The 23,082-nt window shown below is 32.3% G+C and overlaps 1 protein-coding gene across 1 annotated transcript in view; it reads left to right on the top strand.

Moving 5' to 3' along the window:
- The window catches only part of CHIC2 (cysteine rich hydrophobic domain 2), a 36,261-nt gene extending 19,765 nt beyond the window's left edge, over window positions 1-16,496 (top strand). Inside the window, exons 4-6 of the mRNA XM_069457704.1 lie at window positions 11,612-11,668; window positions 11,835-11,894; window positions 16,132-16,496. Of these exons, the coding sequence (XP_069313805.1) occupies window positions 11,612-11,668; window positions 11,835-11,894; window positions 16,132-16,182 (168 nt within the window). The 3' untranslated portion in view covers window positions 16,183-16,496. The remainder of the gene's footprint in view (window positions 1-11,611; window positions 11,669-11,834; window positions 11,895-16,131) is intronic.
- The last annotated feature ends 6,586 nt before the right edge of the window (window positions 16,497-23,082 follow it).

A 23,082-nucleotide genomic window follows, 5' to 3' on the forward strand; every position in this document is an offset into this window, starting at 1 on the left:
AAATTTGTTCTTCTTTTTCAAGATTGTTTTGGCTATTTTAATTTCTTTGCCTTTATATATATAAATAATTTTAGAATCAGCTTGTCAATATCTACAAAAATGCTGGGATTTTGGTTGGATTGCATTCAATTTATAGATCAATTTGGGAAGAGTTGACATTTTAACAATATTAAGTCTTCCAAACCATGAACATGACATACCTCTTCATTTATTTAGGTCTATGCTTTTTTAATTAGTATTTTGTACTTTCCTATATAGCATATAGATTCCGATCATATTTTGTTAGCTTTATACATAAGTGTTTCTTTGTGTTTGGTGTTATTAAATGATATTGTTTTTTAAATTTTGATTTTCAAGTGTTCATTGCTAGTACATAAAAATGCAGTTGATTTTTTGTACATTGTGTCCTTTGACCATGCCAAATACTTACTAAATTCCAGAACTTTTTTGTAGATACCATGGATTTTTCTACATAGATAACTATGTTATCTGAGAATAGTGACAGTTTTACTTCCAATCTGTGTACTTTTTGTTTCTTTTTCTCTTCTTTTTCACTGGGTAGGACTTCCAGTAAAATGTTGAATAGAAGTGGTAAGAGTGGATTCCTTGCTTTATTCTTGATTTTCTCTATTTTTCTGTTTTCACTTTCATTGATTTTTTTTTTATAAACTAGTAGTGGAAAAAGTAGAAAATATATGCAGTTTAATCAACCTAGTAAAAGCTAGCAAAGAAGAAAAAAAGTGGATAAACTATATATAAATAAACAGAATACAATGTCAGAAACTTTCATTGATTTTTATTATTTATATTATTTCTTTTTCTTGCTTTGGATTTAATTGACTCTTCTTTTTTAGTTTCTTAAAGTGAAAGTCATTGATTTGCCCTTTTATTCCTGGTATAAGCATTTAATGCTATTTCCCTCAAAAGCACTGCTTTGACTGCATCCTTTCTGCAAATTTTATATAGTATTGGATTTTGTTTGTTTGTTTTTTTGAGACAGGGTCTTGCTCTGTTGCCCACCCAGGCTAGAATGCAGTGGTGTCATCACGGCTCACTGCAACCTTGGACTCCTGGGCTCAAGTGATCCTTCCTAGTAGCTGGGATGATAGGTGCGCACCATCACGCCCAGCTGATGTTTCTATTTTTGTAGAGATGGGTCTCACTCTTGCTCAGGTTGGTCTTGAACTCCTGAGCTCAAGCAATCCTCCTGCCTCAGCCTTTCAGAGTGCTGTTTATACATCAACTACTTAACCTTTTTAGTTATCTTACCTCCTTTTTAAAAGCACTTTACTCTCTTGTATAAGATGTACAGAACTGTGTGGCTTTCTAAAAGTGCTTTCTATATGGATTTGTTATAAATATATTTCTGTTTCCTTTGTGCTTTTATTTATATTTAGTCCTATGTCAGGGAATCATTCACTTAGGAATAGGGAAGTGTAGCCTGCAACATGGGGTGGCTAAGACTTGCACTTTGGTGCTGAAAGCAACTGGTTTGTAATGTGACACATCAAACTGCTCCTTAAACCCTTCATTGTACTGTTGTTTTAAGAATTAGAGTAAGTGCATGTGGAATAGTTAATATAGTATTTTGCTTATAGAAGGTGCTTAGTTAAAGGCTGTTGCTATTATTATCATTTTGGTGTTATTAGTCTCAGTGACTGTCTTGTTAACTACTGCATCCCTGGTGCCTCTCACAGTGCCTGGCATCTATTAAATACTTGGTGTTCAATAAATATTTGTTGAATTAATGTATTCTTCAGGTCTTTAGCATTCTTGAGTTAGTAAGATCATAACACTTCAGAAGATACGGTCCTTACTAGTCAAAACAAGATTCCTTGGTAAATAGAAGTGTCTTGCCTTTTAGAGTAAGACATTTTTCTGTAGGAGCAGTGTGATAAAATGTAAAGCATGGTAAAAACCAGTGTTTGAAACTGGGTGACCTTGAGAGAGTCACCTAAAACCTCTTGGAGCCTGAGGGATTTTCCCTTTCTTCCCTTTCCTTTTCTTTTAATCCGAGAAAAGGCCTGGCTAACTCCCCTCTCAGGTACTTTTTCCAGCTTTAAAAATCTATAATTTTTGAAAATTGAGCTCTCTAGGACTCCAAGTTATCTCTATTTCCAAGCTTTAAAAAGAAATTCTCAGTGTTGACTTTTATTTCAAATCTAAAGAATTAACATTATAGTAAATATTTTCACATAGATTCCTTAGGTTTTTTTTTCCTTCTCTGCATTTTTTAAGATAATTACTATTTAGTTTTTGAAACTTCAGCTAAAAGGACCTGCATTTTTCTTTTTTTAAAGTGTTTTGTATGCATACAAATAAATAGTAATTCAGTTTTACTATGTTTCTTTTGCTTGAAGTTCTAGTTTACTTGAGTTTGCTTCTGAATATCCTTTGTCTCAACCTCAAGTTTAGTTACCCAGTAATTATGAGTTACTCCGGTGAAAGTGCAGTAGGGGTTGAGAATCTAAATGGGAGAAGTGAATAGTAGAGTTTTGTTTCGTTCTTTTTTTAATGAGAATGTGGCCTTTAAAGAAATTCAAGGGAAGGTGAACCTGGGGAAATCATAAGCAGAAAGCTAAAAATATTTGTATTTGAGAGGAATTTGGGTTATACTTACAATATTAAAAGTTACCAGAACTTTCAGAATTGATTTACTCAGTGTTTGGGATTTGAGCATTTGTAGTCAGTAGTAATTCTGAATCATAACATGAAAGGCATTGAACATCTAGATGAAGAATTAGATAAAGAAAAATATCTCTAACATATTGCAGATAATAAAACAAAACAAATTTGAAAGAATATTGAAATTTTAGTGAAGGTGGAATCCTGAAAAGTCCCTAGTGAACAGGGGATGATGAATGAGATAGAGTCTTATGACTACTATTATTAATGATTGAAGATGTAGAAAATCAATGCTAATTTTTTTAGAATGTTATCCAATTTGCTTTGTTTTGTTAAATATAAGGGCTTTCATATTGTAAATAATGATCTTAATCTTCCTTACCCTTTTTTTCTTCACTTTCATATGCTCTTATTATAGACGTTTTTCAGGAACATGATGTTTGTTGTGGGAGAAATGTTTATACTGCTTTAATATATAGTGATAGACTTGTAATACAAAATACCATTTACAGAAATTTCTATCAGGTAAATCTAGAGAAACAAACGTGAATTTTATGTTTTTGTATTTAAATCAGAAACAGTTTTTATATTTAAGAAAACCTTTCATATCATATATTAGATGACTTTTAGACCTACTTAAATGTAATTTAGGATAGTAACACTTGGTTTATAATACCAGTTACTTCACATTGCTAAATTCCTGATATTTACATAACTTAAAATATTTTGCTGTAAAATGTAAAATCTGTATTGATATGCAATGAAATAATAGACTACAAGGAACAAATGAAGAGAAAGATAGTAATTACTGTGTACCTGCTATTAGCAAGGCTTATATTCTCTTTTAATTCAATCTTCACAATAATCCTATTTAGTAAATATCATGGTAACATCTCGTAATTATTGAGTGCTTAATATGTAGCAGGGATTGAAGTAATCAATTTACTTGTACTGTGTACTTCCCCAAATTCCAATAGTAGATATTTAAATTATTCCTATTTTAAGGATGAGGAAACTGTGACTTTGAAGTCAAGTAATGTGTTTGAGGTCTCCCAGTTTACAAAACTAAGCCATGACTAGAATCCCAACCTCACAGCTTCAAATCTCATGCTTTTCCCAGCATTCTGTAGAGATACAGAATCAAGCTATTTTTTGTTATCATAATTTGATTTTATACCTAGCAGGAGGGGAATTCTAGAGCTTTGGAAGGAACTTAAAAGATTTCACAAGTTAGGAAATTCAGGGCCACAAGAGGTTATAATTTACCTAAATTTATCCAGTTTATTGATAAATGATAACAATATCCGAGCATTGTTATATCCACTTTTGCAATGCTTTCTTTAGTTTTTAAGCAGATTTATCTTTATACTTTTTCTGTCTAATATTTGAATAAATTAAATTTGTATTTCTTGAAGATACAAACTCACAGTAAAGAGGCTATAAAGCAGGTAAAGTGGGTGCAGGAGGAAAGTACATTTTAATTAGATTTTATACGGTGTTATAGTTGGACAACTAGGAGTTGATGTGTTGCTGTTGCTTCTGTTCTACTTTTATAAAAACAAATGAAAATCAACATACCTGTCTTCAAAAAATTAGGTTCCCACTCCCTAGCTAATAAGTGTACGTGATTTCTGATAGTTATTTTTTTCTAATATTATATCCTTCCTTGAAACTTGTATATTTATACTTAGAGAGATTTAGAATGTCACATAATGAGTTGATGCAATGTAGGCAGGACAGGAATTCTGACTAAAAGAAAAATTGGGTTTTCTGAATCTAACCCTAGGTGTTCAGTTTGTTGTTTCTTGCCTCTTTTTAACTCTCTCTCCTATTATAAAATGTAGGGTAAAGAAATAGGTTCAATTTTTTTGAAATCTTCAGTTGCTTTGCAAAAGGGATATCCTATAAAAGATTTTTCGTAACTGAAGGAACACATTTACTGCTCCTTCATTTTAAAGAATGCTTTGGTTTTGAAACTTAGAAAACAGATTCCTATATAAATTACCACCATTGGTGTGAATATTGCTGCTAATTTGTTTTTAATTAGAATGAAAACATATTACTAAATTTTCATCATAAGAATCCTTAAAATGTGTAGGGTTTTTTGTTTTTTTTTTTTTTGAAACAGGGGCTCTTTCTGTCTCTCAAGCTAGAGTGTAGTGGCGTCATTGTAGATCACTACAACCTCAAACCTCTTGGGGTCAAGCAATCCTTCTGCCTCAGTCTTCTGCGTAGCTGGGACTACAGGCGAATACCACCAAGCTCAGCTAATTTTTAAAATTTTTTTGTAGAAATGGAGTCTCGCTATGTTGCTCAGGCTGGTCTCAAACTCCTGGCCTCAAGTGATCCTCCCATCCTGGCCTCCCAAAGTGCTAGGAGTATAGGCCTGAGCTACCACACTTGGCACAGAACATAGTATTGTTGGTGTGGTGGTTTGTAGAAAGATTTTTATATCATCTTCCTTGACCTGAGTTTTTAATACCAGATATTATGTCTTTCAATTCTAGGTTGTCCATGTGATGGTTTTATAGATTCCAGTTCTCTTTTGAACTCTGTCTTTTCATCTACCTTTCTGCTCTGTCTTGAACATGTTAATCCTAGTTGGTTATTCAAGGCTTGCTGGCCTGGTTAGGGCTTAGAGGCCTTAGATAACTTGAGTGTCATAGAAATGTTATTCATCTCAAGATAATACCCATAAAATATCTGTAAAAAAGTTCTTATTTACAAAAATTCTTTTTTACAAAATCACAAATGGCCTTAAAATTAAGGACAAATGTATATAAAATATAATTGAAATGAAAACATTAAAAGATTTTAAAGAAGAGAGAAAGGTAGATTCAGTTATACAGCTGCATTAGACAAGAGCAAGGCATAAAAGTAAAGAGAAGTAGACAGATTCAGAAGTATTTAAAAGGCAAATAAAAACTATCAGAATTTGGTGTACTGGGATATAAAAAAGGTGGGGAACAGAGGAAGTGTATAAAAAATTGTTACTCTCAGTTTCTTGGCCATGTATAGTAAGGCCATTCCCTTACTCATCTCAAGATCATATCTGTAAAATATTTATAAAATATCTGTAAAAAGTTCTTCTTTACAAAAATTCTTTACAATTTTATGCTATGTAATAGGATGGAAAGAACTAGAGGTCAAAGGCCTGGTTTCAAATCCTAGCCCCACCACTTCCTAGTGTAGCTTTAAATTTCTTGACCTCTGTTAGCCTTCATTTTCATATGCAAAATGGAAGTAATACAAGCTGCCTTTTAGGCTTGTTGTGCAGACTTATGCAGGTAACAAAAGGAAGACAGGTTGCATGGGGTCAGACCCACAGTGAGAATCAACAAATGCTGGTTCCTCATCCCTCCTCGTTTCTTCAGTTATCTATTATAATCAACCAGCAGGTGATTTTTTTTTTTTTTTACCGCCTTTTTATCTGTTGGCCCTGAGCACTGATTCTTCTTTTTGTAATTATGTAGTTATAAACCCCCCCAATAGTAGTACCTTTTATTTTAGTGAAATTCATTTGTCTGATGAACAGTTTTTCTAATTTTCTGCTGTCAATTGAAACTCAGTTTTAGTTTTTAGAAATGTTATTAGCATTTTCTCAAATATTATCCAAGGTTAGTATGTAATAACACCCTTTAAATTGTATGCAACATTTCATATATTTGAACATATCTTTCTTTTTTCCTGGAGGGAGAGAATCCATAGCTTTCATTATTCATAGTCAGTGTAACCTAAACAAGTTAACAACCACTCACTAGCCTAGGTCATAAACTCTTGAAATTCTATTTAAGATTAGCGCTTACAAGTCACTGCTCAGTATAAGTTAAGGTGATAATTTTTGATACACAAAATGTTAGCAGTTGTTTAGCTTATCTCTGTCTAAAAATATTATTTGTAACAATTAGTACATGATACTTCAGTGGATGTTTTAGTATATTATTTAAAAGTTAATGTTCACATAAAAGTTTTAAAAGGAGCATTAACATATAGAAAGGGAATTTGTTTAAAAATCCTTTTGAGGAATCATATTCTCGTTTGTCTTTTTGGTAAATCCAGGTTTTTCATGTATGTGTCATAATGAGATATGGCCATTTAATTTTCTGCACATCACTGGAATATAATATTTAATATTAATCCAGAGCAAACAAATAAAGTGTTTTCCTTTTAAGTTTTTCCTATGGTAAAATAACTTATTTAAAATTATCTATGGTTTTCTTCTAATAACATAACTAAAAACATTGTTTCATTTATTTTAATAATTTGAATTTGCACAAATGCTTAAAGATATGTATTATTCTTATTTGAAAAATACTTAAAATAAAATTATGAATACATCCAAAGCATTATTCTATTTAAAGCTTAATGCCTTATAAATTTAGGAGTTTAAAATTAAAAATTTGTTTTACATAAGAAATTGAACGTTTGAAATTTTACTTTGACATTCTGTGATATTAGTAAATCCAATTCAAATTTTAATTGTAGGCTTAAATAAGTGAACTTTTATAAATAGTTATTAGTGAGATATTCTACTTATACATTTTGTTAACATAGCCCAGCATCTTTGTATTCTAAAGACTGATAATACTGTTCTTTAGGAAAAATTCAGAGAAATTTTGTTATAGTTTCCGCATTTAATGTTTTTTCTTTGGCTATACGTACTCTAAAAGTCATCAGATTTCCATTGGTTTTATTAGTAACATCTAGAAAACCACTTTTTTGACAAACTACTTTTTCAAACAATTGATTGTGAATAAATGAGTCATTGGTAATGAGTATACTATTAAGTAATAGTGGTAGTAACAAAGTGGGAGAGTAATACATTCAAGATTTTCTAAATGGTTCCTTGCTGCTCTAAAAGACTTAATTCTGTCTAATGACACATAATTTGTTTATAGGCAATAATTTCTTCCTTAAAAAGTTACGGTATTTAAGAAAATTTACAAAAATAAGTCAAATTTGAATTTTCAGAAAATCCTAATTTTATATTATAGTAAAAGAAATAGAAGCCAAAATTTCTATGGTTATGCTACTGCTACTTGTGTTCAACTTGTCTATTTTTTATTTGGTAATTGAAATGATATTTTTTGAATCTCTTATTAATTTTTACTTTAACACAGCTGAATGGCTGTGTTAGAACTACTTCACCAAACTAATATAACTACCGGGGTGTTGAAATGAAGAAATGTGGGGATTTTTTGTTTTTGTTTTTTTAAAAAGTCATTTAAAGTGAGCTCTGAGAGGGCCATGGGCGGGAGTCCAGATGCTTGGAGCTGTCTATTTCCACACCAGGTTAGTGACATGACATCATTCTCACAAAAAAGTTGTTTTTCTTGCATGGTGTGAGTTGGTGGTCTTGGTCCTTTTAATTAAAGATAAGAATCCATGATAAAATTAGATTTCTTGTTGATCATCTTAAACAGGAGAACTGAGGATTCGTTGGTAAAGAACCACTAACCTGTCCTCTCACCCCCAGGGTGTGAGCAGTGAAAAGGATTAAGACCCACTGTAGGGAAACTTGTACTGAAGCAGGCACTGCCCTTTCCCCTGTTCTTTCAGCTAAATAGGAGATTTTTAGTTCCCATGACTATCAATCTGGTGCTTTTCACAAGCACTAAATTCTTCTAAGAAAATTAAGATGACTTACTTTTAGAAACTGACTTAGAATACTGAAAGATGATTTTTTGTTGGTGCTGTGTTTCATGTTGACAGATCCTATACATACCATGTTTTTCTAATGCGTATTAATTTGCTTTAAGTTATTTTGAATTTGGAGGTCAATATAAATATTTAAAAATCAAGAACAGGTTTTTATATGATTAGGTTTGCTTGTCCAGTTAGTAAGTATAGAGTTCGGCAGTACTGAACCTTTTATTTCATCAGTAATAGCTACCTGACAGCCTTGTGGACATAAACTCTTATTTCTTGATGACTGCAGGTATAAGATACCTTATTTTCATGTTTAAAAGCTTTTGAAGAGCTTTTGTAAATGCTGGAGTGTCATATATTTTTTCAGTATCTGTCAAATTAGTATTATATCTAATCTTGAAAATATATTTTGATTTTGTAACTAAAAATAATTGCAGAGTATTAAACTTTCTTACTAGTTAAAGCTTTTTTCCCCATTTAATTTGAGCTTTTGTTGTTACTAACAAATAATTTGTGGCACAGTTTCTTTTCTTTCCTTTTTTTTTTTTTTTTTTAAGTGACTGCTAGAATCTATATACTTGTCACCTTACTGTGCTAGAAATGTTCCACTCAAATCAAGGGTTCCTTTCTGGTTTTGTATGTTCTCACCTGCTCCTCACTGTAAATCATTGAGATGTCAAGTGCAATGATTAATTAAGCTGCACGTGCAAGTGCTTTTTTTTTTCACCTGTCAAGCAGGAAAGAAGTCTTATAGCAAGATTAGATGGTGGTAATTCACAGCTTTTACTTCAGACTGCTAAGTGTGTAGAAATATTTTATATTTAGATGCTTATTGAGAATATGGCATACCAGGATTTGTTTGGTTTAGAATTCTTAAATATTGTAAGATACAATTATTATACCAAACCCTATCATTAAACTCCTAATTAGAGGCAAAGAATAAATTCAGAAATTGCTACATAAATATTTTGGAATTTAAGGTTCATATTTTGTGATTATCTTTTAGTCAAATACTAGTAGTTGATTTAAGTTATTTAAAGTAAATAGTTTAAAGTTTTTAAGTTGATTGTGTATATATATGCGTGTGTGTGTGTGTGTGTGTGTGTATGTGTATCATAATGAAATCTATTCTTATAACATTGGTTTAAATTTCTGATGAGATGATAGTGGCATCTACATTATTTTCTTTGAGTAATATTTGTAGAAAGTAGTGTTGAGCTTTTGGGTACTATTTTTATACATTAATATAAAACAACAGACTTGGAAAGCTTGTTCCCCACCCCCCAGTTCTTTCATCGTCCCCCCTCCTTTAAACCATCAGTAAAAGTAAAACCTCAAATTGTATAGTAATCTTAATCTATTATTAAAAGGTCCTAGAAAGGAAGATTACAAGGTAGATTCAGGTTTTGAATCGGTTTTGCCATTGGTTTAGCAGCGGGTGGGCAGGCAGATGCCTGCTCAGAGTAGAACCTATTGCCATTTTTCACCATTGATAGAGTAGCCTTTCAGAGTCAATGAGCTCTGTCAATGTGAGCTTGTCAAGGCTACAACTTCATAGACCTGAGAGGCGGTTTGAGAGGTCAGCCCTTTTCAGGTTCGCTGTGATGCAAATGAACTTTAATGCTTAAACAACTATTGGAATTTTTATGTCTGCTCCTTGTTCTTTTTTCTTCACAAAGTCATTGACGAGACATTCAGTGCTTTTTAAATTGGAAGTTGCATTGTGCTAAAGACCTAGTACAGATTTACGGAGGGCTGAAAGCAGTTAGATCATGTTCTTTTCATGGTGCGATTAGAATCAAATCGATTTCCCTACAGCCTTCAGCATTCAGATGGCAATTTTAACAAAGCTTGGGGGCTAGACAAGGGACAAAACGACTGAACTGAATGTTAATTACACTCTGCAGCCTTATTTTCTTTTGATTTGGGGCTGACTGGCAACTAAATTAACAAAAAGTGTGACCATAACTGCTGCCCTATTTTCATTTAAAAGGAGAGCTGCCTCTAAAAGGCTATCTTTACAAAGAAACAAGTGAGGTCTGCTGATCATTGTTAACAAGGGCACTTTTTTCTTTAAAATTCTTGCCAAAAAGACTGTTCAAAAAAAGTAATGTAATAAATTAGTCATTGGTGTATTATTGTCCAGAGAAATAGTTGATTTTCTGATTTTTATGACGTAGCTTAGAAAATGTAAGACAATAGTGGTAATCCATTGGTGTTATGAATTCTATCTGGCACTTATGTAACTGCTGTGTGTTTTTAGCATGTTCAACATGCTAAAAGGTAACTAGCTTACAATAGATACTGTAAATAAATGTTAACATTTTATTAGATAACATTAAACTATGCAAAACCAGCTTGATCCTAACAATTTTTCACCTAGTTTATGCACATTTTCATATTTGATTATTAATACTTATAGTTATGCCACATTAATAGCAGTAGTTGCTTTTTTCCTTTCCTCTCAAGAAAGGTGCAGCTGCACCAAGTTGCAGTTGATCCTTGTGGCAACACTGTCATTTTTGCACCTGCAGCTGTGTCATCTCATCCTAACACCTGGCACCATGAATTATCCTCTCCTTTATTCATACTCCCAAGCAAGAAACCTTTCATGCTGCATAGCATATCTTGCACCAGTCAAGTGGGGTAAATTTCTCAGTTGATTCCTGAAACAATAGTATTAAGAGTTTGATTTTACTGTCAGATGGTACTTTTATGTTGGTTTAAATAAAGTTTTGGCTCTGTTTGGAAAACCTATGTGTGGAATAATCAATAAGCTGGCTTTTAAATGTGGCCATTATTTGTAAGTATGATGTGAAAATTAGTTTGATTTTTTTTTTTAACTCATTAGTATTTTTTTTCTTTTATTAACTTTCAGTTATTTGGTTTTGAATTAACCTAAAGGCCATTTGCATTTTGTTAACTAATATTTAAGTTACTCTTGTTTTAAAATATGTATTAAGGAACTTTCATTACTATTTAAGTATTACAAAGATATTTTTGAGTGGAGATTTAAAGTAGTAGATTTTTGAAGTAGAGATTTAAATTTGTATCATGTGGTAGATGACATTAGATTTTCAGAGTTTGATAGTTATATGTCAGATGCTAGTAAAAAAAAAAGATACATGTGCTAAAAAACTAAGCCATATCTTTATTAAAAAAGAGTACTGTTTCTGTTCAGGTTACTGTTTAGTGCTTAGAACATTGATAATGATACAGACTGTCCTATACTCAGTCACTGTCTTATACCTCTCCTCTTTTCACACAAAAAGCAGCTGCAAAACAAAGTTTTTCTAAAACCAGTCAAGAGTAAACTTTTTTCTCATTTGTCTTCCAGACACGAAGATCGATTGAGAAGTTATTAGAATGGGAAAACAATAGGTTATACCACAAGGTGAGTACCACAGGGAGCAGCTTCGTACTGTTGGGGTCTGAATTGCACAGTATGGAAACAGATGCTTTTGTTGAACTAAAAATATGAAAGGTGGACAAATGGGTTAGTCTGTGTGCTGCAATAAAATAGAGCTCATTTTTCTTCTTTTACTCTCCTACTTGTCTAGCTGTGCTTGCACTGGAGACTGAGCAAAAGGAAATGTGAAACGAATAACATGATGGAATATGTAAGTTAAAGGGCTGTTTTGTGAGTTTCTCTATTAAATGATCATTTATTTTGCTTCTGATCTTATTCTTTCCATGATTATTAATCAGCAAAGGTGTCAGGAGCTTAATCTCCTGAGTGCAAGGATTTTCTACGGTTCACAGATGCATGGTTTCATGTGCAAGACTGATTTATAAAGTTATGAATGACTTGAAAACAAGGCTTCACTGTGTTCTGAAAAATAATAAATTAATTGCCAAGATAAAATAGCCTGAACATGTGTTGATGGAGTGTGAAATTTTAGATGCTGTATGAAGAATAACCACAACTTTGGTTACGCAGCAAGTTAGATATGGCTTTTTTATATAATGCTAATCAAGTTTCCAAGTATGGAAGAAAACCTTTCAGCCAAGCCATTGGAGCTTAAGAAACCTTTAGCCTTTATAGATTTTAACTGCCCATACCTCAGTGGCCTTTAAAGAATCTTTTAAAGTGTTATTAGAATATCGCTTTGTAAAAATTATCTTAAAAGTAAACTGGAGATGAGATATTCATCATCCTATGTTTATTCATTAAAAGATATCTAATTTGGCATGTATATACAAGGAATTTTAGAATGTATTCAGTGTGGGATTTAATTTACTGGCTCCCTGATTTACTTTAACAATTTTTCTCCTTTTGAAAAGTTCAGAATACTATAGAAAATTATGAACTTTTATTTATTCTCCCTTGAGCTTGGTTGTTTTATTTTAAATATGGAAAGGTTATTACATTAAAAGAAAAAGATCTAAGGAAGAGTTAATTGTTAAAGATTAAATTCAGAGCCTTTTTGAAGTACCTGGTATAACTTTTGTCTATTCTTTGAAACAATATAGCCATCATGGATTGTGTGTATGCGTGCATATAAAAGATTGATTAAAGCAGTGTTTAAATAGTTGGAAATTATCATAAAATCATTTTTCTCTGTTAGCATTTTCCTGTTCTTTGATTATCATACAGTCAAATCCCATTTCTAGCCTTGAACATAAAAGATATTTTTAAAATGTCTTTTTTTCTTAGACTAGCTCTATTTAATGAACTGAATAATGTAGATTTTATCTTTCTCTATTATATCAAACATGTTAATTTATGATGATGAGAAAGACACTTGATACTTCTTTGTAATCATAAAAAAAGCACATTCAAGTAACTTGTGAGGTTAACCTATGAAAATGCTCGTTTGTATTCTCATAGATAGTAAGAGAGTTTATACATTTTGGCGAAAGGGATGGATATTTTGGAGAGTTAAAGGATTTTGTGAAAAAATATTTGCTACATTTATAAAACATTAATCTTAAAATTGAGGCATTAATTTTCTGTGTGCATTTCTAGATTTACTTTGAAGAAGAAAACATAAAAGTTATTCCCAATGCTGTGATTTCCAGATAAAGCTATATGAATATCATTCATGTCTAAATTATACTTCTTATATTCATTTTTATTTTATGGCATTCTCTTGTTAACTAAAATAATTCAGTAACCGTCTTAAAACATTCTGAACTATCTGCTTTGTTTGTAAAATAGTTTCCTTGAATTTTTAGATAATTAAGCATTTCTACTAAAGCCATTATATTATTTTTCACACCATCATAGAAGAAATCTAGAAGAGTAGTAAAAACAAAAAATATTTTTGAATTGCTGGGAAAAAGCTGGGCATGGTGGCACAGGCCTGTAGTCCCAGCTACTTGCAAGACTACGACGGTAGGATTGCTTGAGCCTGGGAGTTCAAGGACAGTGAGATCCTATCTTTTAAAAAAAAGATTTTGCTGGGGAAAAAATGTTTTTCTAGATTTTCTCAGAGTATATATATTTGTGATTATTGAAAATGGGAATAAGGCCGGGCGCGGTGGCTCACGCCTGTAATCCTAGCACTCTGGGAGGCCGAGGCGGGTGGATCGCTCAAGGTCAGGAGTTCGAGACCAGCCTGAGCGAGACCCCGTCTCTACTAAAAATAGAAAGACATTATATGGTCAACTAAAAATCTATATAGAAAAAATTAGCCGGGCATGGTGGCGCATGCCTGTAGTCCCAGCTACTCGGGAGGCTGAGGCAGTAGGATCGCTTAAGCCGAGGAGTCTGAGGTTGCTGTGAGCTTAGCTGACGCCACGGCACTCACTCTAGCCTGGGCAATAAAGTGAGACTCTGTCTCAAAAAAAAAAAAAAAAAAAAAAAGAAAATGGGAATAACATAGCTTCAGAAACTCCCTGAGAAATAATTCTAAAAAGTTAAACTAGCAAATCTAGTAAGAAGAGAGTGCTTTTTTATTTAATGAATTTGGGCCTTTTTACCACATGTCCCTCTTTGCCCTCAACTTTTCTGTAACTTATAGAAATTCTATTTGTTAAAGGAAAATAATTCTCCTTGATTATAATGTGAATATTGGAGATAATCAGAAAAAATACCAATTTGATGCTAATTTTTCTCTGTTCAGATGTGGTAGAGACCTATGATTTAGGAAAAATGAGACAAGTGGCCACTTTCTGTGTGTGGCTTCTGAAGGAAAAAAGTTTGTAGGATATGTTCTTTACAAACTAACTCAACTATAGTCAAAGGTAGTCCTTATGTTACGTAATGTACACTGCAAAATGTGATGCCCATACCCGAGGACTGAAATTGTAAACACCACTTGATGAGGACAAGTTTAAAATACAGAAGTATTTATTGAATGCTAACTCTTAGGTAGTTTAAATATTGAATTTTAGAGCTGCAAAGAATCTTGTCTTCTAGTCTAATCCCTTTATTTTATAGATGAGGAACCTGAGAAGTAGGAAAATCTAGCTCAAATGAAGATGTTATAGGGGACAAAGTATTTTAACAGGGAGCTAGTGAATATTTCATAGGCAAACAGCAGGTCAGGAGAGTGGCAAATGTGGCACCTAAGGCTTAGCGTGTAATAACTACAATAGGATGGGAATGTATTTGAGCCACATATAGAAGTACCTTCTTTACTGAGGCAGATCAAAAGCCAGGAGAACTAGACAGTGAAAACGAAGATTCCTGGCCTAGACAGCTAGCTAACTTGTAGAACTAACTAAACCTGGAGGTCATGTAAAGAAGCAGTTCCTGAAAAAGAAAGGAGGAGTTCACAAGACTTGGAAACTGTTCAAATCAAATAATTTTTTAGTAAGCATCTATTCCATATAGAATTGGAGCATGGGAAAGAGTTGATTGTAATTTAAGGCAGTTTAAGTTTGGAATAAAAATTAACTCTGGTCAACTTGTGTATTTCTATGTTACTATGTTTTGTTTTTGTTGGTTTTCCTTTAGTTTTCTATTAAAAGGTCTTTGGGAACAAATTTTAACCTTTAATTTTGCTAACCTAAGAAAAAAAAAGTTTAAAAAAAATTAAGAGATAAAGGACCAATCTTTATCTAGAGATTACATATCCTGGTACTGTAAAATGAAAGCAACCCTAGAACTTAGAGAAGACCCATGGAATTGGGTTTATAAAAGGGAGGAAGCCTGAAGAAAAAATATTGGGTCAGCTACAGTCATGTAGTGCAATTAGAAAGGGCAAGGCTTTGGAGTTAAGACGATCTTTTTTTTTTGAAGATATATAAAAGCAAAAAAAAAGTTTATTTTATCCTCTTGAAGGACAGAGAAAAATGAAGAGAGAGAGAGAAAGAAGAAAGAGAGCAGAGAGATGGCATGGCATTTCAAAGAAAGAGAAGGGGATGCCAGCCTAGTTAAAGACAATCTTTTGCTCAAATACTGACTCCACAGTGATGTTGTAATTTCTTGGAACATCATTTTTCTCACCTGTAAAATGGGGATGATAATACTTGCCGAATAGAAAAGTTGTTGGGATTAAATAGACTCACATAGTTGAAACTCTTGGTGTGCAGCTAGTTCTCAGCAAATGCCAGCCCCCATTTCTAGTGTATGTATGCATGCTCACTCTTCTCGTGCCTCAGGGGCTCCATCTGTATCACCCATCTCCACTTGCCTTCTCAGACTTTATTATTTTACTTACTTATTTATCTTCCTTTTCACAGAGCTGAGGTAATTTGTGTATTTGGTAAAGATCCAGAAATAAAAAGAAAAATTCCCAAGGATGGAACTCTGGGTTATCAGATAAATGTCTATTTTAATAATGCAAAGTTACAATTTTTAAATGTTGAATGGATTTTCAAAAAATTTTAAAGTGATAGAAAATAACTGAAGTTTTAAGATAAAAATCTGTTTAAATCTTCTTAAAACTTTTTCTTCTCCTTTTACAGGTCATCCTCATAGAATTTTTACCAAAGACACCAATTTTTCGACCAGATTAGCATTTACTTTATTTATAGAGACTTTCCAAGTATGTTGTCTTTCCAATGGTGCCTTGCTTGGTGCTCTCCTGGTGGTGACATAACATTGGTTCTACAGAATCGTGTGGTGTTTTTTTTTTTTTTTTGGTTTTTTTTTTGTTTGTTTTTTTAAATAACCGCATGTTCTAAGTGTGCATTTTTGTCAAACTTTGCAACAGTTATTTCATACAGATGTTTAATACTTAAGTTATTGTGCTCTTTCTGTTATGTATTCTGATTTTCAAAGATTACTTTTTTGTATTATCAAAAAAATACATTTGAACTTAGCATAAAAAGTGGCCAGCCTTTTTTATTTTATCACCAAGGTACACACAATCCTTTACTTATAAATTCCTTAACATAGAAAAACACCTCTGTAAGGCTCTGATCTATTCTAGCAAGTGCACTCTTTGTATTATTTTTTTTCCTTTTTAAATTTAATATAGTCATTATTTTAAAATAGTAAGTTTTCTTTATAGCCTTTTGGAACCTAACATAACATTTGTCATACAATTCCTTATGCTGTTTATAGCAGATATATCTGTAACATTATGAAGACCTATCAAAAAATTTTTAAAGTATTTCTGTCTTCAAAGGTAGTAAGACAGGATTAAATTATTTTTATTAGAATAGACAAATCAATGAATGATATGCATGCACCTAATGGTTACTAGAGCTCAGGATCACAAAATACAGTAACATCACAATCTCTGTATATTTTTGATCAAGATGATATTAATAATGGCCTTACTTGGGTTATTTTTATTGTTTATCAAATCTTATATACAAAAGAATGGAAGTATTCCTTTTAAAAATTTCTAAGGAAAATATTTCTCCCGATCTCATACAATCATAGAATAGATATATGTTTCTGAAAAGTTTTTGAAAGAAAACAAAAGTTCTAGAATTAAAAGAAGCTGGTGTTTAATACCCCATTGATATTTAGAACAGATTGTTACTAAGAAATGGAGGATATATTTAGTGCTATTTTTACCCACTAGTTTACTTTCAGTACAGTTACATATACCTTTTTTTTGACTGAAAGTGTAACATATAAGTTTAAATCAGATTAGCTTGTTTGTTTTAAATATACACATAAACACATACCTATTTTTTTTCCTGCTTTTGGTTGTACATATCTCCATGCATTTTAAAATTTTAGATTTGTGAATGACCTATGTGTAAATTTTTGTTTTTATAAGCTTGAGATTATACAAGTTTTAATGTGTGTCAAGAACTTGTTCCATACAACTGTGGTATCGAGCAATAATGTGAATAACTTTTGAAATTATATAAACTATGCTTAATAATTTGTATTAAGAATTGGTACCACTATACAATACTTTTTTTCCTTGTATTAAATCTTTTAAATACCAGTTTCATTAATTTATATACCTGTATTTTTAAAAAACATTTCTTTGTACTTCAAAGTACTGTAATCCTATATAAATTTGAATAGTTAAATGCCATTATCTCATGTCCTATATCCTATATTGGATATTAGGAACTATCTTAAAAACTAGGATTTAAAAAATTTTTTTTTGTTTGAGAATTGTTTCCGTTGCCCCCCAAATAACAACTTGAATTTATAGAACACTTTTCCTGTGAAGAGCTCAAAATACAAAGAATTCAAACACTTCTCTCTTTATATAACTTGTGTCTAGGGTATGTCCTACCACCTGAAGTAGTGCAATTAATTAAAAGTAATGCTCTCCGAAAACTCAAGTATGCCTCTGTGGTTTCAGAATGAAAAATATTATATTCCCATAAAATGCTAAATCTGCCTCGGGATTCAGAAAGAGCAGAAAAATACAATAATTGTGTAGACTATGCCAACACAGTGTTCCCTATGTAAAAAGTGTGTAAATCCATAGAGCACCATATGGATCAGCTTTATGAGAAGAACTTACCTATTTAGATATAACTTTTATCCTTATTAGTCTTCTGTCAATTATTTTTAAATTATTATATTTCTGCAAGAATATTTTAACAGTATGATAATTTTCACAACTGATAATATTAAGTATAGGATTTTAAAAAGTTTTTCTGACTTTATTGAGAGGTGTGTCATTTGCCTAAAGATTCTCTATAAATGTGCGTTTCCAGTATATATAGAGAAAAGAACTGTGAATGCTTAATATGTGGCATTAAGATAAGCCAGTTAGGCCTTGAGCAGTTAGATTTTCATGCTTAATACCTACAGTATAATTCTAGCTTGTCCTTTCTTGAATCATGAATTTAAGTGCCCATGTTACTGGAAATCAGCAATGTTGGAGATGTCTATGTTACATGAACATCAGTCCAAGGAAATATTTAAAATGATGATTAAGCTTCTGTTTTCTGACTTAAAGTTTGTAGGACATGAACCATAGTGCTTTTTAAATTGACCAAGGAAAAATATTATTGGCAGAAAATCTAATGTATAGATTTTACACGGGCTAAGTGAATAACTTACAGTCTTTTTTATACATTACTGGCATTTTACAATCCGTCACCATTTTTTTGCAGAAACATTCTTTTCTCAAATAATGTACTTTGCAAACCTTATCATATTTTAATACATAACTTTGGTTATAACTGATACTCCAAAACCTAATGACTGCAGTAAAACTGATGTGACACATTTAGCGTCTAAGGTAGAGAGTGCCTCTCCCTCACAAGGGAGTCAACTTACCTATCTAAAATGATCATCAGATGTTTTATTAAGACTCCTTAATGACTAGGTTTCATTTATTTAAAGTATACACATGTAATTTTGGCCTAAAATCAACAAAATAAATGCAACAAAACCTTGAATAATAGTAAACAATGATTTCCTCTTCTTCTTAGTAAAACTAGTTTTATATATTGAATAATTTTAAATCAGGAAGACTCACAACCTTCCCCATGGTTGTGTCTTCAGTGTTATTCATAGAGAGCTTCTGATTGTTTCTTTATATTAGTAGACACAGGCCAACCATATAAAACTGACAACATTCCATCTCACTCTTTGGTTGTAAAAGAATGATATTAAATAGTAATATGTGCAGTTGGACCCACAGTTGCATAAGTTCAAACTACACCAGTTTTATATAACATTATGTACATAGTCATACTGTTTCAACTTTTATGGTATTTGACTTCACAATTATAACCTTTAGCTGCATGCCTGATGTTTCACTGTAAATATTTGCTTTGACTTGCTGTTTCAATACTTACCAAATCAAATGTGCAGTGTGTTTCAAATAGTCTTTGATGGAACTCCAGCATCTAGTCCTGGACTCTTTCCTTCTATTTTTCTGGATACAGTGTATCCTTTTGCTGTCCTCGATGTCCAGAGTCTTCACCCAAGCCTGGACATAGTTCAAAGTTGCCTTTTTATCTTTCTCCAAGCTCCCAGTAAAAATGTTAATTCTTGTGCATTCTTAGCTAGGTGTTTAGAAGACCAATTAAAGTGAAGTCACATTAAGTAGTGATGAATGGCTGACACCCTCAATTCTGCTAAGGTGGTATTTACATTTTAAAAAGGGAGTTTCTTAATTGGTGCAGTGATGCAATTGATGTTTTTCTTCTCAACAGACCCTATTGGTCCAGACTTTCTAGAGAGGGAGGAAGGAAAAGGATAATTGGACATGGGGCTGCTTCTCAAACCATGGTTTTTGAAGGAAGCTGATTTATAATTAGTTTTGGGGAGGAAAGAATAGGCCAATCCTAAACCAAATTATTATCCCACGGTAGTTTGTGTTTAAATATTTACTTTTTTAAATGAAATAAAGAAGCTCTTAATTTTTCCTTGATATAATTATCAACTTTATATTGTTTTTAGGAACATACCTTTTATGTAATTTGAGATTTGAAGAATGTCTTTAAATCTTGAGTTATCTTGTTCTACACTTTTACAAAGATCTTTAGATAGTAATTAAGAGAAGCCTAAGTATAGTTTACATTATTAGTCATAATTCTGTTTACTTGTTCCTGTATTAGGGATCAATATTCTTCCCACTCCCAGTGCAAATTTGAACCAACACAGGTTGTTTATAACCCTGATAGATAACACTCAAAACAGAAATTCTGGATGTTGATCCTGATTTTGACATTGCTGATCTTTTATTAAGGTTATTAAACATGAAATGTCCGATTTCCTTAAGTACTAAGTTTGACAGTTGGTAACTCTGACATTTCATTTTGACATTTCTTGTTTTATTTTTATTGTGAAGGTACATCCTCAAGTCTTTCAAATGCACGTTTTGGCTTGTGATTATCTTTCAATTTTTTTTAGAGTAATTTTTGTGAAACCATGGATGAGTCAAAAATTCGGGTTCTTTTCAAATATGAGTTCCATCGTGGAACCAATGCAGTGTAGACAGCTTGAAATATCAACAAAGTGTTTGGGAAGGATGGGGCTAATGAACGTCTGTGGTTTGAGAAGTTTCGTTCTGGTGAGTTTCATCTTAAAAAGGAGCCACATGGCGACCTGAGACCAAGGTGGATAATGATGAACTGAAAGATGTAGTGGAAGTGAATCCATCTCAACCTACACGTGAATAGCAGCCAGGCTTGACGTTACTATTCCAACAATATTAGACTATTTGAAAGAAATGGGCAAGGTAAAGAAGCTCAATAAATGGATACCACATGAATTAAGCATCAGAAGAGAAATCATCTCAAACCTTGCCATTCTTTGCTGTCACGACACAAAGGTGAACCATTTCTACACTGTATTGTTACGTGTGATGATGAAAAATGTATTCTTTTTCACAGTTGCAAGTGTTTGGCACAATGGTTGGATAAAGATGAAGTGTCAAACGCAGTCCAAAACCGAATATTGATCAAAAAAAAAAAAAAAAAAACCTAATGGTGTCTGGTGGTCCAGCACTGGTATTATCCACTACAGCTTCATAAAACCTGGTCAAGCAATTACAGCAGATGTCTACTGCAACCAATTGGATGAAATGATGAGGATATTTACAATTAAGCAGCTGAGATTGGTCAATATCGACAGGCTGATCCTCTTGCAAGACAACACTCAACCACATGTCACGCAAACAACGCTGCTCAAACTACAGCAGCTGGACTCGGAAACTGTGTGTCATTGACTATATTCACCAGACTTTACACCAACTGACTACTACTTCTTCCAGACTTTGGACCACTTCTTGCAATGAAAAATACTCAGTTCTCAACAAGCTATGGAAAATGCCTTTTGAAATTTCATCACCACTTGCTCTCCAGGCTTCTTCAGTGCTAGCATAAACAAGCTACCGTTAAGATGGCAAAACTGTGTCTATAGTTTAGGCTCATACTTTGATTAATTGTACTGCTTCTTGTTTGAGATATAATAAACTACACTTTTGATTTGAAATCGGACATTTCATATTTAATGATCTGATACATGATCATCAGGTTACTTGGACTCTTTTATTTCCAAAACAGGAGGATACTATGACTACCTCACGATATTGTGAAACAATATTTTTTAATCATTTATTTTCCCGTTATGAAGTCCTATAGAAGTGTAAGGAGCTAGATATTTAATAGCAATGATTGAGTGGCTTTTTTGACTTATTTACAGTATCAGCATAAACTTATTGTCGTTTTACATTTAAAACTAAAGAGATTGAGTATTCCCTATATGTACTTATGATAATGCTTTGTGTGTTTAGAAATCAGGGGAACATTAAATATAATACTTGAGAAAAGTTTCTAATAAGATTTTTGAAAATATAGTTACATCTGAACATACTTAAACAAACTCATGCCTTTTTTTTCTTTTACATACCCTCTACTTCATAAACATGGTGCTCTGAATTTGAGAGTTAACTGCTTTTTTCTCTTTATGTAAAATAGTATATTGCTTCCCTAGTTCTTTATCTCAAAAATATTTAAATGAACTGACCATACCAGGCATTCTTAATTTGGGCAGATAAGCTATCTCTTGCTTTGTTGTTGTTTTTTATTTAAAGAAACAGTGTCAGCCAGCCTTCAAGAGAAGACAAGTGATGAGTCAGTGTTTTGTCTACTTCCCTTTATTGAGACATAATGTACCCTCAAACTGCAGAGTTTCTATCCTATTATATTTCCTACTGGTTCTTAATTTAATAGAACTAGTTTCAGTTCTTTCTACTGGCATAAATACTATATAGATTTAAAATGTTCTAGAGGGGAAGAATCTTTTATTCTCTTCAGGATCCTTCTGCACTAATTAAAGACCTCCTTTTCCTCTAGTGGCAACTTATTTAGGTAATTACAGCCATCTCATTATATTGCCATGAAGTCTTTATAAACAGGAGTTTGTTTTAACTTAAATATCAAAGCCCTTTTAAATTCTCTATTTTTATATTTGTTGAAGCTGTTAGCATTATGCCCTTTCAGAAGAGTTAAGTATTGTGAAATTCGTAGTAGCCGTAGAAGCAAAGTAGACATGATTGGAAGGCAGGTTGCTGAAATCTGGCTAAGAGAAATAACTGTATTTTTATCCTACACTTTGGTTGACATGGATGAAAGTTATACAGTGGTCAGGAATTGTACACAGCTTTATGCTTTTCTTTTATACATTCTTTAAGTATTAGATGGGGAACTATTTTCAAAAAAAAAGAAACATTCTAGATAGGGGTTTTCTCTGCTATCATGTCCTTTGAAAAGAAAGATAGCTTCAAGGGAGGCTAGCTTGAAAAAAGTATACTTCTATTTATCTTTTATAATTTAACAATAGCATTTTATTAAACCCACTAAAGGATTCTAGGAATTCGTTGGTATATCTTTAAATGATCATGGAATAGTTTTCAAGTAAAATAATCAGAACTTTCTGATGAGTGAGTGTTTATGTAGAACCAAGAGCAGGATCCCTAAAACTATGCTTTCAGGCAATTACAGTAACATTCAGGTAAGTCTAGTAATATTAAA

This window comes from Eulemur rufifrons, chromosome 24, assembly GCF_041146395.1.
Source record: "Eulemur rufifrons isolate Redbay chromosome 24, OSU_ERuf_1, whole genome shotgun sequence".
NCBI classification, from domain to species: domain Eukaryota; kingdom Metazoa; phylum Chordata; class Mammalia; order Primates; family Lemuridae; genus Eulemur; species Eulemur rufifrons.